Source organism: Gallinula chloropus (genome assembly GCF_964237585.1).
Source record: "Gallinula chloropus genome assembly, chromosome: 5".
Lineage (NCBI taxonomy): Eukaryota > Metazoa > Chordata > Aves > Gruiformes > Rallidae > Gallinula > Gallinula chloropus.
The window spans coordinates 802,556-817,044 of record NC_140090.1 but is presented as its reverse complement, the minus strand read 5'-3'; the positions used below and the strand labels follow the sequence as shown (position 1 = coordinate 817,044).

The window sequence follows — 14,489 nt, the reverse complement described above, 5'->3', positions numbered from 1 at the left end:
TAGCGAATTCTGTGCCTCTCTCTCCTCTTTCCTTAATGCTCCTGTAAGCAAAGGATGGGTTTCCTGTCCCTTAAGAAGTGAACGGGGAATAATTCCTCAGATCATGTTACCTCCAAGATTTAAGATTATTCCTGAGCACAAGGACACTATTTGCACACTGTGGCACGAACATCCCAGCGTTCCCCTGCCTGCCGTGGTGTGGAGGGGGCAGGCTCCAGCCAAGCATGGAGCTCTGCTGGAATTTATATGGGCGCCTTTTATGGGAGCTTAATAGCCGGTCATTAGTTAATATGTACACTGTTCCATGGTGTGGGTATGGTTATACCTGTGTTGGGGGAGATGGATTATGGGATGGCTGCACATCTCACTGCCCCTTCCCCTGCTCCGCTGGCTGGACCTGTGTCATTCAGCATGTGGGGCTGGAGTAGCCCTGAACCAGGGGAAGGGCTGTGGAGGTGCACATTGCTCATCTTCCTCACCACGCTCCTCCTCTCCCAGCAGCAGCCATCACTGCCCTGTTTCTGCACCCCTTGGGCTTCCCTGGGCTTGGGGACAGCGATGGGTTCAAGCGCTGCTGCTTGCCTTCCCGTGGGGTGGGGTGGGGTGGGTGCCTCCCTCTGCAGCAACCCTGCCTGCTCAGTGCACGTGGTCCCAGGGGCTTGTGGTGTGTCCCATCCTCAGGATGGGAGCCTCTCCCCATCCCTCCTGTGACTCCCCATGCCCAGTCCCCACTGGGTGGAGGTCAGTGTCCCACTGGTGGAACCCCACAGCTGACAGCTGGCAGCTCCATGGGTACTTCATTTGGGCCTGAAAGGGGCTGCTGGGCTGTGTGAGGCCAGAGCTGCCTCAGCTGAGCTTGCCCAAAGTGGGAGCACTGGGAGGCTCTGGTGCCGTACGGGATAAGCTGTGCTGACACCATCGCGTCTCCCTGGCGTGGTGGCAGGGCTGTGGCAGACACACCATGACAGTTGTTCCTGGTGACATGTTAACGTGGTTTCCATGAAGTGACAGTGCTGAGTGCCATGTTAGTGCTGGGCTTTCAGAGCTGAACCCCAATGCACAGGCAGCAGGGAGCAGCAACAGCACGGTGTAAAGCTGTAGTACAGAGCAGTGACCCCAACTGCTGTCCCCCCCTCCCGGCACCTGGGTATTGTGGCTCAGGTTTGGGTCTGAGGTCCCTGTTTCTAGGGGAGTTGCAGGCTCTGGGCTGTGACGTGGCAGTGGGCTTGATTGGACAGGCGGGCTCAGGGTGCTGTGATTTGGATTTCATTTGGGTTTGAAAGCTCTCTGATGCTTACCTTCCCTGTGTGTGGGTGGATCTGTGCACAGCTGGAAGGTACCCGACCTTCCTTTCCTGATCTTCGCTGGGATCCACACACAGCTCGTTCTGCTGCAGGTCCCTCTGTTCCCCTAATCTTGCCTTAGGAAAATACTCCTGAATTTCTGCAGTTCCCTTTACAGCAGCAGGTACTCTGGGTCTCAGGTGGCCTCTGCAGCACTCCAGAGCTGTGTGCAGTAAGGGTCAGTACAGGCAGCTTCCACTGGTGACCAGGCACCAGTTCTCTTCGCCCCTCAGGGAGCAGAGCGGGGCAGGTGGGTGCCGAGGGTCACCCCTTCACCCCACTGCTCAGGGGAATAGGGAGGCTGGTTTCTTGTGAGCTGGTGCTCAGTGGAGGGAGGCAGACCTTATTTAAAACAACTGCTCCTGGGTTATTTAAGCTTGATGTGAGTTTGATTCTGGGAGGAGGCCAGATGCAAGGCGTTCCTCTCCATTAAAGCCCCGTGGAGTGGGGGCTGGAGATGCCCCCGTCGTAGGGGAGATCTCAAGGAACTACCCCACACATGGGGTGTGTGGCTTTTCCAGTGCAGGGTGCATATTTAGATGTGTATCGTTCTCACCCCCAGCTGGGCCCTGTTTGGCAGCACAGACACCACAGGGGAGGCAGAATCCAAAGGGATGTGGCTTGCATGGGAAGCATTGCCGCTCTGGTGTGCTGCTGGTGCTGCTCCATGGGGTGGGATGGAGTTAACCAAGGCAGAAGCTCTTCCCTCTGAAGCAGGGCAAGAACAATCCCCCCTGTGCTACGTGTCCTAGAAGGTCTGTTAGTCTCCAGAGGACTTTTTGGCTTCAGAGAGCCAGAAATAGTTCTCTGGGTCTGAGGGCATCTCTAGTGACTCGTGACTCAGGAGTCAAATTCAGTGCTTACCCCTGAGCTTACTCTGCTTCTGTTTGGGGTGTAGAGCTTGCTGAGCTCCTTCCCAGAGAAGCCTGGACCGGTTCTGAGTCACACCAGCTGATTCACAGTGCCTGCCCTTGGGTACAGCCGATTGCTGTACGCACAGCAGATGCTGGGCTCCTGTTTGAACACTTGCAGTACAGCTGGTCATGCAATTAAGCACTTATTTAAAAGCTAGGGGTGCAGGCAGTCCTGGTAACTCTGTTATGTGTAGTGATGGATAATTAGCACTCCTCAGCCTTAAATTAGGTAAAGTTTTGGAAAGTCCTGTGGATACTTGGCAAGAAAACGCCCATGCACGTGGAAGGATGTGATTTCCTGCACTGCTGCTCTTTACTCTGTGTGTGTCATTACACAGGGCAAGGATGTGGGACAGTCTAATGTGCAGGTACAACAGTCCTCTTCCAGGGCAACTTCTGGAACAGCAGTGCTGCTGGGGACTGTGGGTGTTGTTACTGTGGTGACCAGCAATATCCTGCTTGATGCCAGAGAGAGGGGTTGGGGGGTGTCCCCCATCCAAGGACTGCCTCCTGACTTAACTGTTCAGGTTGGTGGAGCTTACTGGCTCTGTCAGTGAAGGAGTAACACCCAAGCAAGGGGCTGATTTGCAAGGGTTTATGTGCCTGGCTTGGGTTGGAAGGGACCCACAGAAACCTGGCTTTGTAGTGTCTTGAAAAAGATGAGTGTACCTGGTGTAAATCATGAGCCTCAGGCTGGTGACAGGTGGAGTGTTAGAAAGGTGGAGCAAGTCACTGGGAGTGGGAGATGAGCAGGGAGCAAATCTGCTGCTGGAAGAGCAATAAACTAGAACAGAGCTGAAGAAAAAACATGTACACAAAGTCAGAAAAGCTTGTGGTCACTTCTCTTCTACCTGCAAGCTAAGAGAGCATAAACACTGATGTTCTGAAGGTGGCACTAGTTTGCTAGGACAGCTTCCTGGAGATCAGCCCAGTTACCTCTGCGAGGGAGAACACCTCAGGCAGCTACCTGGGACAGCACCCAGCCTTGGCCACTGCTCTGCTTTCCCAGTCAGCCTGGAACCATGGAATCATTGTGGTTAATCCCCTGTGTTTTAAAATGCAGGGAACCCTGCGCCTGAGTGTTACTTGTGTGGTGGCATCGTGCAGGGGTATGGAATGGTGAGCACGCTGCAGGCCCAGCAGGCCCTTCCCTGTTCCCTTCAGTGCATTTTCCTTTCAAAGCACACCTGCTAAGTGGGGCTCTGGAGAGATCTGCCCTCTAGAGAAAGTGCATTAAGGCAGTTTAGCTGCTTGCATGGCTCAGTTCCAACCCTCTGCTAAAGCTGACCTCCACAGCAGCGACCAGACAGGCCTGGGCAGGAAGGACTGTCCATGGAGAAGGCCTGTGTGGCTGTGTTACCATACAGGTAACAAGCCACACAGGCCTCATGCCTGCTGTGGGACCACCCTGATGCTGAACACCCCACGTTCACCATCCCAGGAGCATGATGCAGCTGGGATGGGCACTCAGGGCCTGTGTGCCGTGCTGCCTGAGCGGCTGTCGTGCACAGGTACGCTCTTGCCAAAAGAGGGTTAACGGGAGCAGGAGTTACCCTCTTCAGGTGAAAAGAGCTTCCAGCTTCCTTAAAATAAGAGAATGCAGGTGGTGGCTGTGGTGTGCTGGCTTTGGGAGAGCTGAGCTGCAGAGGAGGGAGCCTGAGCCGGTGTAGGAGCGAGAGGCGCCGGTGTGACTCAGGATGGAATATGCTAGAACTACCCAAGAGCTGTATCAACTCCACAGCCTCCTCCCACCCCTCCCAAATCGGTCACACACACATCCCTGCAGTCTGGGGGCTTTGTGAGCACTCCTGGCTGGGGTTCAGTGCTGACAGAAATAAACCTGCCTGTGCTCTGTGGGAGGGTCGCTGGGCGGAAGCATTGTCTGCTCCTCTGAGGAAACACAGGTTTGCTACCAGGGACTGAAAACAGGCGTTTCCTGGATTACACCAAAGGAGGAGTTACACACCAGGTGCCATCGCTGCTGGTCCTACCGTGAGGTGGGACACACCCACACCAAATGCCTTTGCACACCGTGTGCCTACAGCTCTGGGCCCCAGAGAATGGGGGGCCTGAAGGGACTGGGTGTGAGCTGAGAGCTCGTAGGGCAGCGCTCAGTAGGAGCCAAATGAACTGTCTGTAATCCAAGTCAGGTTATCGCTCCGTCGCTGCTCTGGTACAGACATGACAGCACTGAACAGGGAGAGGGATGACTCAGGCTTTCTTCCTAGAAAGGATTTAAATATCCTCTTACTCTTGCGAGGTGTCACAGGGGGGAGTTGCAAGGAAAACTCAGCAGGTTCCATCCCTTGGCTCTTGGAAGCTTCTTCTGAAGGTGCTGAGGTCCGATGCCTTTCACACCACACATCTGTTCTGGTGCAAGTTAAGCTTGGGAGATTCTACCTTGGGTGTGGAGGAGCTCTGAGTCTTACACGGGGAGAGCGGCACTTAGCTGAGAAGTCAGAGAGGTTGGGATGCAGACCCTCACTTTGCCATCCTTCTGTTTCCCTCTGGAGTGGGACGGATCATCTAAGTCCCAGGGCACACACCCGTGTCCTTGAAAGAAAACTCATTCCAGATTCCAAGCTGGCACAGTGTAAGTAACTGATTTTACTTGAATCAGCAGAAAATACCCTTTGCCAGTGGGGAGCAGGGCTGTGGTAAGAACTGCTCTGGCTATGGTGCCTTTATAGAAGGGGTGTGTGGAGGGACAGCAGCTGCTTCTTTGGACAGCAGCTGGTTCTTCAGGCATCAGCTGCATATGGGGAGCAGGATCTTAATGTGCTTGTCTGGGGGACATGTGCATGTGCGAGTTGGAGGCTTTCAACAGCAGAAAGAGCTGTTCCACAGTGCAAAACCTGCTGTACTGTGACCCCATCTCTACCAGACTGTTGCAGTGTTATTCTCCACAGATGATGAATTTCTGAGCCACTGAGTCCCTCTTCGTTTCCCTCAAACCTGGACCTCTACAGATCCCTGCTGTTCAGACTCTGAAATGCTCTAGGACTGCAGGCTGGAGATCACATCCATCTGAAGCCAGTGGGTTTTCCTAGATGTGCAGTTCATCAGGAACTGGTAATTTCCTCTTCCTGCAAGTACATTACACAGGCACTCAGAGTTCCTGTTGGACAGCTGAGGGTTGAGCAATAGCAAGGGGTTTCTCACACCAGAATAATGATGAGAGTTTCAGAGAAGTGTGGAAATGTCTGGAAGGCAGCAGCCCAAGCGTGTCCTCAGCTCCCTGCGCCGTGGCGAGCGATGGGAGCCTCAACAAAAGCTGAGCAGCTCTTGGGTTTGGGGCTTAATGAACTGTCGTGACTTACATGTTTGTCCTTTTGAGAAACTGCACCTCTTCCTGGATGATTTTCTGACAATTGGCTTCTCTGGATTGCTTTTGGTCTGGACAAAGGTCGCAGAACTGGGAAGGGTCAACCTGGCAAACTGTCACCAGTAAGAAGAGCTCCTGTAGCCTGGAGCTGTGATGGATCCATACCCTGTGTCAGGGAAAACCTGTTTGTGTCAGGTACCACCTGGAGCAATGCTGGCAAGAAAAAAGGGCAGCAGCTGAGGAATCCTGCTTGGCCCTGGGGTCCCACTAGGGCACAGAATAAATCATGTGGCACTGAAGCGGGTCCTTCAGGGTCTCACTTGTGTGTCGGCAGCGCTGGTTTGGGGGTAACACTTCTGGTTTGGGCTGGCTGCCTTGCCCTGCCCAGCCAAGTCCTGTGGGCCTGGCAGCCCCCAGCTCCAGCACCACAAGCAGAGGGATGTCCCCAGGGTGCTGGGTGCCAAAGGCTCTCTGCTTTGGGCCAGGGGAGCATCTCCTGGGCTGCGGTGGAGGATGTGCTGTCTTCTGCTTTACACAGAAGCAGGTACTGTAACGTGGCTTGTTGTGCTCCCTCTCTGCATGAGGCATACAGTGCTCAGCCCCTGACTGGAGCGTTACAGTTTGGGGTACCCCTGGTAAGGTCCTTTCTCCCGTTGGCTGCCGCACAGACACTGATGTGAGTGTTTAACAGTCAGCCAGCCGCCTCTGACAGATGCCCAGTTCACCTTACGCACCCTGGGTGATGGAGCATCCCCAACTTTTCCTGACATCTCTGCCAGTAGTTTCTCTGCTCTTCCCTGCAGTTTATTCTGCATTGTTTGCTGGGCTGGAGTTACTGTTGGTTTCTTCATCGGTGCTTTATCATGTCCCCGCTCCGCAGCGCTTCGTGGGACTCTTCTCCCTCGCCGCCGAAGACGGATGGCAGCGTGTCGTCTGGGCTGTGTGTGGAGGAGCAGCCTGGGGAGGGGAGGTGCTGCCTGCGAGGCCATTGATCCCATCTTTATAACTTTGCCCTTTTAGCTGGCAACAGATTATGTGCGTCGTGGTTCGAGGTGGCACGGGCAGAATCAGAAGGACCAAACTTTACATAAACCATTTATACTCCACGCTGGGAATGCTGGCAACATAAATCAACAACAATATCTATTACACATTTATCACTTGATCGGGATTATCTCTGATAGAAATGGCCCAAACACGTGGGGAAGTGAACAGTACCTCGGGAAGTTTAGCCTTCTCCCAAATTAATTATTCAGGACACACAGAGCCTGGCCCCTTCACTGCAGAGTAATTCTTTCCAGCCAGCATCCCGGACTCTAACTTCGGTGGCAATAATAAATAGGAAAAGTCTCAGGTGAAGCCAGTATTTCAGAGTAATTAATCATCTTCCCCTCGTGGTCCCTCCGCCTCTCTCTTGGTTTTCTTTAACGAGGGAATTTCAGTAATAAATCTTTAATGATATATGCTAAGAATCCTTCATTAGTTCTTGTCTGCTTACTTCTCTTTTCTGATGCGTTTGTGTTGTGTGTTGGGGAGGTAAAACGCATGCAAAGGAAGAAGCAGCTGTAGGCAGGGGGTAAGTTGGTGGAGTGTCTGGAAGGTGCTTTCTTGGATGCTGTGTGGTACGTCTGCTAACGGGGTCTGGGGGTTAGCCCCAGCTGCCCATCACACGGGATGCAGGTACAGACTCATGGTGCAGGGGAAAAGGTGAAGGAAAAGGTGCTTTGCCCACTCCTGGGCTGGTGTGAGCACCAATGCTCCCTTCCCTAGGGAGCCAGGGCCACAGCACGCTGCGTGGCCCCGCGCGCCGGGGAGCCCGCGGGGCAGAGCCAGGCACGCCGCTGCTCCTACAGCGGGCGGCTGCCGCGGCGCAGCGGAGGGGATGTGTCTTTAATTCCCGCTGGATGCCAGCGGCCATCAGGCCTATTCGATGTGACAGGGACAGATGTGACAGATCGGTTCTGACACACTTCCATACCGCAAGTGCGTGGCTGGAGGTGACTGGTGTCCTTCCTCTGGTCCCGTCCCCGCTGCAGGACAGCACAACGACGCACGGATGAACCTCGCCATCGCCCTCACTGCTGCCAGGTACGGCGCTGCCATGGCCAATTACACTGAAGTGCTGCGCTTGCTCAAGACGACAGACCCGGCCAGCGGGAAGGACCGTGTGTGCGGGGTGCGCTGCAGGGACGTCTTAACAGGTGCGTGTCTTCCCCCAGCCCTATCCCCTGCCTCCCCTGGCCTGGGCCCCCCTTCCATTGCCCTGCCTTCCCCGGCCCTATCCCCTGCCTCCCCTCGGCCTGGGCCCCCTTCCATCGCCCTGCCTTCCCCCAGCCCTATCCCCTGCCTCCCCTGGCCCGGGCCCCCTTCCATCGCCCTGCCTTCCCCCAGCCCTGTCCCCTTCCTCCCCTGGCTTGGGCCCCCCTTCCATCGCCCTGCCTTCCCTCAGCCCGGGCCCCTTCCATCGCCCTGCCTCCCTTGGCCTGCACCCCCCTTCCATCGCCCTGCCTCTCCTGGCCCAGGCCCCCTTCCATCGCCCTGCCTCCCTTGGCCCAGGCCCCCTTCCATCGCCCTGCCTTCCCTCAGCCCTATCCCCTTCCTCCCCATGGCCCGGGCCCCCTTCCATCACCTTTCCTCCCCTCAGTCTGGGCCCCTTTCCTTGCCTCAGCCCAGGCCGAGGGAAGGAAGGGGCCCAGGCCCTCTTCCATCGCACTGCCTCGCCCTGGCCCCGGGCCCCCTTCCATCGCATCTCCTTCCCTCAGCCCAGGCCCCTTCCTTCCCTTGTCCTGGGCCCCCTGCTCGGGTGGGAGGGATGGCTTTGCCAGGCCATGGCTGAGCAGCAGGCCCCACGCTGTAGGAGAGCACGGTGCCTTCGTTAAAGCCCCGCAGAAGGAAGGGGAGGGTTGGGGAGCACCATGTTGGTAAACATCAGCGCACCGACAAAGGAGCCATCTTCCCCCAGCAAGCCATTACTGTCAGTCATCTCTAACTTCTGTCAGGTTTTTCACTCAAACCCTGGTGTTTTGGCAGGGGAGGCCAGGCTTTACATCCAACCCCTTCTGTCAGGTGGCGATGTTGTAAAACGCTACACGCTGTACAGTCATCATCCCATTTACCCAGGCCTGGGATCCCCCCTGTTTGAGAGGCAGGTTTCTGCTGAGCTCCTGCCTGCTCTGCCTCCGCTGCTGCTTCAGAGAAGGGGGAATGTTGCTGTCAAACGCTTCCTTCAAGTGTGTGTTACGTGAAAACTCTGCTAATCTGAAAATCCCCTTCCAGCTGCTGGGTTCAGACACGCACGGTGTTCTTTACAGTGGGTTAAGTTCATAGATAGATTAATAATAGAGAGTGTCAGTGAGCAGGAAAACAAATGGTGTATGTGATTGATGCTGTTTTCTTTCACAGGGCAGGAATTTGATGTCAAAGCCAAATGTGTTATCAATGCTACGGGACCTTTCACAGACTCTGTGCGCAAAATGGATGATCAGGAAGTACCAAACATCTGTCAGCCAAGTGCAGGCGTGCATATTGTGATGCCTGGTTATTACAGGTAACGACACTCAGCGCCTGAACCATTTGTAACAATCGCTGCTGCTGCCTGTGATAAATACGCTTGCGGAGACGCTTTGCTGGGCTTTGTGGTAGATTCAAATGCAGAGTTTTTAATGGGGTTTATTGTGTGTTCTGATTTGGTTTTAAAGAGGATTCTGGCCCCGTGCCGATGAGAAGAACAATGTCTTACACTGAGAAAAGCCTCAAGTCGTGTAGTTGGTAGTGAAAGCTCACCAGGGCAGAACTCCCGCTGGGGCAGGAGGGTGTTCAGGCAGAGCATCTGCAACAGGCTTCTGCAAGGGGCCTGTCTTCAATAGTGAGCTTGGGGTGAGCATGTGCTGGCTGCTTGCTCACCTCCTGGGAGGGAACAAGGTGCATGTGAAACCTTCCAGAGAGGAGCCACCACATGCAGACACTGGTGTCCTGTTGGATCCTGGCACTGTCCTCTGCCGGGTCGTGATTCCACTCGTGGTTGTGTGCCTGCAGTGAGGAGGCAGTGTGGTGAGGAGCTCACAGGTAAACCTGGGCTCTGGACACAGGCCCCTGCCCGTGGCTGTGTTGGTGGAGGGGCCGTACCCTCTCTGACAGTGCTGTGACAGAAGAGGCTCCCTGTGGGCACTGTCCCAACAGGACACAGCTCCAGACTGTAAAACTGAGCTGGTTTTGGCCCAGTGTAGAACCTCTCTCATGTTCTGCTCTTTTCTTGGTGTCTTTCCACGTGAGAAATGGGAAAACGATCTGGTAGCTGCTTCGGAGCACCAGCAGCATGGAGAAATGGGTTGTAATCCTGGTTCCCTCGTGTTCTGAGACTGACATTAGGGCCCCACAGCAAAGGCCAGCACAGTGTGAGGGCGCTGGATCGCCTTGTGAATTCAAAGTAGAACATGGCTTGGTATGCACGAGGGCTCTGATTTATTTATTGTGTAATAACCTAATCATTTTAATTGGAAACGTGGAGAATTCTTGTTCCCCTGTGTATGTCAGCATGTGGGCACTGCTCCTCCTGTACTACAGTCTCAACCCACGCGCTGCCTCCACAGCACAGCTGATCGGATGGAATGGGGCTGGATTTCCTTGGAGTGGGCCAGCTTAAGCCAAGGAACTGTCTGCTAAGGGGGAAATACTTGTGGCATTTGATCTTGGCTGTATCCTGGTGCCAAGGGATAATCCTCACCAACCAGAGGGGGTCACTCCCTGCGTCTGCTTGCCTTGGGGCAAGGGTTTGACAGAGCTTTTGGCTCAGACTCATGCTAATGGATGCTTTAGAACAGGAAGGGGGTTTAGATAGATATAGACTAGGCTAACACAGCTCTTATAAAGCCATAACCATCATCAGCTCTGTTTTCAGTGCACACATACCCATTCCAGTAGCCACAGCAGGTCTCCTCCCTGCTGTGTCACTCCTACCTGCTGGAAGGAGAGTGGCCACTCAGTTTTGATGGGAAATGCCTGCACTGAACCTTGGCTTGGTGGCTCTTCAGTTAGTTACCTAAGATAGAACAGACACAGCACTAGGGGACTGAGAGTGCTTCCCAGGATAGCTGGGTGTCATTAATTCGGCATGTTAATTGGCATATGGCAGAGTGTCTCCTCTCTGCTCCCTGTTCAGTATAATTGAAGCCACTCCAGTCCATAGGTGGTGTGGTGAAACTTGGGTTTGAGTCTTCACTAGTTTCTCCTCCTTGTTTTTAACAGCTCTCACAAAATCACATTTGAAGAAAATAAAAATCCATACTTTTGAGAAAATGCCTGGAGTTTTCTGAATATTCTGGCAGCCTATATTAAATCTCTAGTTTCCTCTGTCTCTAAATCAATAGCTTTTTCATTTTAAAAAGTAATCATTTGTCTGACGTGATTTACCTTTCACAAACCTGTGTTGGCTTCCCCTATTAAATTGTACTTCTCCAACTGTATGCTTAAGCTGTCTATAAATATCATCTAAAAAATGTTCTAATATACATGCTATATATGAAATTTTCAGCTTCTCCTCTAGCCTTTCCAGATATTGAAACTCACCTTCAGTAATCAGTGTAGACTCCCTAAAAATGAAACGTTCGGTGCTTCAGCTGAGGCTCCTGAGCAGGCAGCTCACATCCCAGCAGGTCTGTGTCTGCCCCCAGCTCCTTGGGTTAGCTGTCACAGGAGGGATGGAATGAGTCCCCTCTGGCCCTCAGTGGGCTGAATGGACCCCCACCTCCCCCTGTGCTCTTCCTGTACCCTCCTTCCAGCATCAGAAGAGATACAACTGACAGCTGCTGAACCCACTGACTGCATGTCGGTGCAAGGGCTCAGCACCTGAGAGAATCCCAGCCTGGTCTGGGTTGGAAGGGACCCCAAGGGTCCCAGAGCTCCAACCCCCTGCCACAGGCAGGGACACCAACCTCCAGGCCTGGAGCTACACAAGGTTGCCCAGGGCCCCAGCCAACCTGGCCCTGAACACCCCCAGGGACGGGGCACCCACCCCCTCTCTGGGCAGCCTGTTCCAGCACTTCTCCACTTCTCCCTGACAGAGGGGAAGGAGAAAAGGGACAGCCTAAACATTTTCCAATGTAAAAGCAGTTTATTTTGAAGTGTTCATAGAAGCATAATGTAAATTATTGCCCGTTTGTTGATTAAAAGCAGTTGTTCCTTCCATAATGAGTTTCAGGTAATTCCTGGTTTGGAATTCCCAGTGTTTGATTGTGAAACTCCCATGAGCAAGGCTTCCCAGAGCAGACCTCCCATGAGCAAGGCTTCCCAGAGCAGACCTCCCATGAGCAAGGCTTCCCAGAGTGAACAGGGACGTGAGCTGCCCCACTGCTCGCTTTCAGGCTGTGCTCTAACTCACCTGGCAAAGGAACTGGGGCAATACCTGAGCATCACGTAGAGGGGCCTCCCTGCTCCACGCTGCTGTGCTGCCTGCTGAGGGCAGGGCCTGGTCACCTGGGAAATACCTGAGTTTGGGGATTTTTTTTACTGTTATTTACTTTTTAAAAAATCCTTTGACAGAAGAACTAAGCTGATGTTCTGGGACGTTACCTGGGGGGCAGGAACAGCACCCCTGGTGATGCCTGACCTGGTTTGAGCCCTGTCCCTTCTTTATTTCAGCCCGGATAACATGGGTCTGCTTGACCCAGCCACCAGCGACGGCAGGGTGATCTTCTTCCTGCCCTGGGAGAAGATGACCATCGCGGGGACCACGGACAGCCCCACCGACGTCACGTCCCACCCCATCCCCACCGAGGAGGACATAAACTTCATCCTGAACGAAGTGCGCAACTACCTGAGCGTCGATGTGGAAGGTACAGCTCTGCTGCTCCGGGGGGCTCTGGGGGGCTCTGGCCTTTCAGTCTCACTGCTGCCTGTCTGGAGTTCTCCTGTGACCGGTATCACTGAGTCACAGGGTTGGAAAAGCCCTGTAAGCCCATCGAGTCCAACCGTCCCTGTGCTGTGCTGACCCAGATCCCTGAGCACCTCATCTCCCCTCTGTTAAACACCCCCAGGGCTGGGGACTCAGCCCCTCCCTGGGCAGCCTGTGCCACAGCCCCACAGCTCTGCCAGGGAAGAACTTTGCCCTCCCAGCTGAGCTGACCCTGCCCTGGGGCAGCTTGAGCCCATTGCCCCTTGTCCCATCTCCTGTCCCCTGGCTGCAGAGACCATCGCCCACCTCTCTGCACCCTCCTGGCAGGGCAGGGGAGGTGCGGAGAAGGTCTCCCCTCAGCCTCCTCTTCTCCAGGCTGAACACCTGCAGCTGAACAGCCGTGGCTCTGGTGCACTGGGTGCTTCTAAAGCTAGCAGGCCCTAAGTATCATCCTGATCTGTGCTTCAGAGCTATAAAATGAAGCTCTTCCAGTTCCCCCTGCTCTTCCTGGACTGGTTAAACAGCCACCAGCTGGTACCTGTTTGGGCTTCCCATGCCTTGCTCTAACTGGTGCTGGCTGCCCAGCCCCATCCTCCCAGTCTCTCTGGGTGGCAGCAGATGGCTGTGCAGAACTGGGGCGGTTTGGTCACACACAGTACAAGTACATCAGAGAATTCACCCACTTTTTGTGAAGGAACTTCTCTTGTTCTGACTTTTCCTGTGGTTTTGGGTTTATTTCCATCTTTCTGGGCACTTTATTCTTAGAATTGACTTTTCCTGATGTGGTAAATATCTGATAGTGTCGGTTTGCAGTGAGAGAGGAAAGGGGAGCAGGCAGAAAGGGGGCTTTGTAAAGATTACCTGCTGGCAGTCATGTCCTTCAGTAGCTGAGCTGAGGGTGCGTTTGTTGCAGGGTGCTGGCCTGCTCTGCCTGGGTGCTGGTTTACCAGAGCCAGGCTTCTTCCCTTCCCAGGCAGGGATTTAGCAATCTGTTCTGTAAAAGCCACTGTTAATTCTGTTACAGGAGCAGCACTAAAACGACTGTGAGAAGCACTTGTCAGAGCAGCACAGTGTCCTCAGGTGCAGGGAGGCTCACTGCCCGCAGGGTGGAAGCGCTCTGGGCTTGTGTCCCAAAGTGGGTGGTGAGTGGTGAGTGGCTCTGGGGTGTGCAGAGCCCAGGAAAAGGCTCTGGGAAGCCTAACTCCAAGCTGCTTGAGCAGAAGGCGGTACAAAGGGGTGCAGAAGGTGGTGTGCAGGGTGCAGAAGGTGGTACACAGGGGTGCAGAGGGCCAGGCAGGTGCCAGGCAGCGGAGAGGCTGTGAGTAAGGCAGCTCTGGCGAGCTGTTCCCCAGGAGTGTGCTGGGGAGGCTCCATTCTCCTGAATGGGACCTGCCTAGGTGCACGCTGCTCTTCACACATGCAATTAGCAGTGTTTATAGATTGCTTGTTATTGAATTAACAACTGCGCTGGCCGTATCAACTCACTGCAGACCTGCCTTTTTGCTGCCAGAGACAGTGCCAGGGTTATCAACTTACACAGGCTTGGACGTGTTCCAACTGTTTAATTATAGTGTCACGCATGCTGCTTTTTCTAGTTTCATTAGTTTATAAACGTAATATGGTATCTTATTCCTGTGATTAACACTTCATTTTGGCAGGTTAAACATGCTGGCAGAGCACCATTGATTTCTGAAATCTATTTTGTGTTCTTTGGGGATATTTTTACACCCCGTTACTGATTTTCAATTATCATTTATTTGAAAGTTGCATTAAAAAACCTCACGTGCCAACAAACCCAGCACAGAGCCACTCAGTCCATTCTTCCACCGCCAGTTTAGGAGGAAACAAAATGAATGGCATTAAATGAGCTCTTGGGTCCATGTTTTACACACTACAGAGCAACTGTGGAGGCTGGGGTGTCCTCCTGCAGCTGGGGTGTGCTCCTGCAGCTGGGGTCTGCTGTGAGGATGCACCTGTAATGGGAGGCAGAGGAGAAGCAGGGGAGGGGATGAAGTAAA

The 14,489-nt window shown here is 53.9% G+C and overlaps 1 protein-coding gene across 5 annotated transcripts in view; it reads left to right on the top strand.

The window, feature by feature from the left end:
* Positions 1 to 14,489, top strand: part of GPD2 (glycerol-3-phosphate dehydrogenase 2) — a 57,813-nt gene that overhangs the window by 33,125 nt on the left and 10,199 nt on the right. For all 5 annotated transcript variants that reach the window (XM_084265473.1, XM_084265471.1, XM_084265474.1 and 2 more), the window contains 3 exons: positions 7,619 to 7,783; positions 8,985 to 9,129; positions 12,219 to 12,412. In XM_084265473.1, the coding sequence (XP_084121599.1) occupies positions 7,619 to 7,783; positions 8,985 to 9,129; positions 12,219 to 12,412 (504 nt within the window). The remainder of the gene's footprint in view (positions 1 to 7,618; positions 7,784 to 8,984; positions 9,130 to 12,218; positions 12,413 to 14,489) is intronic.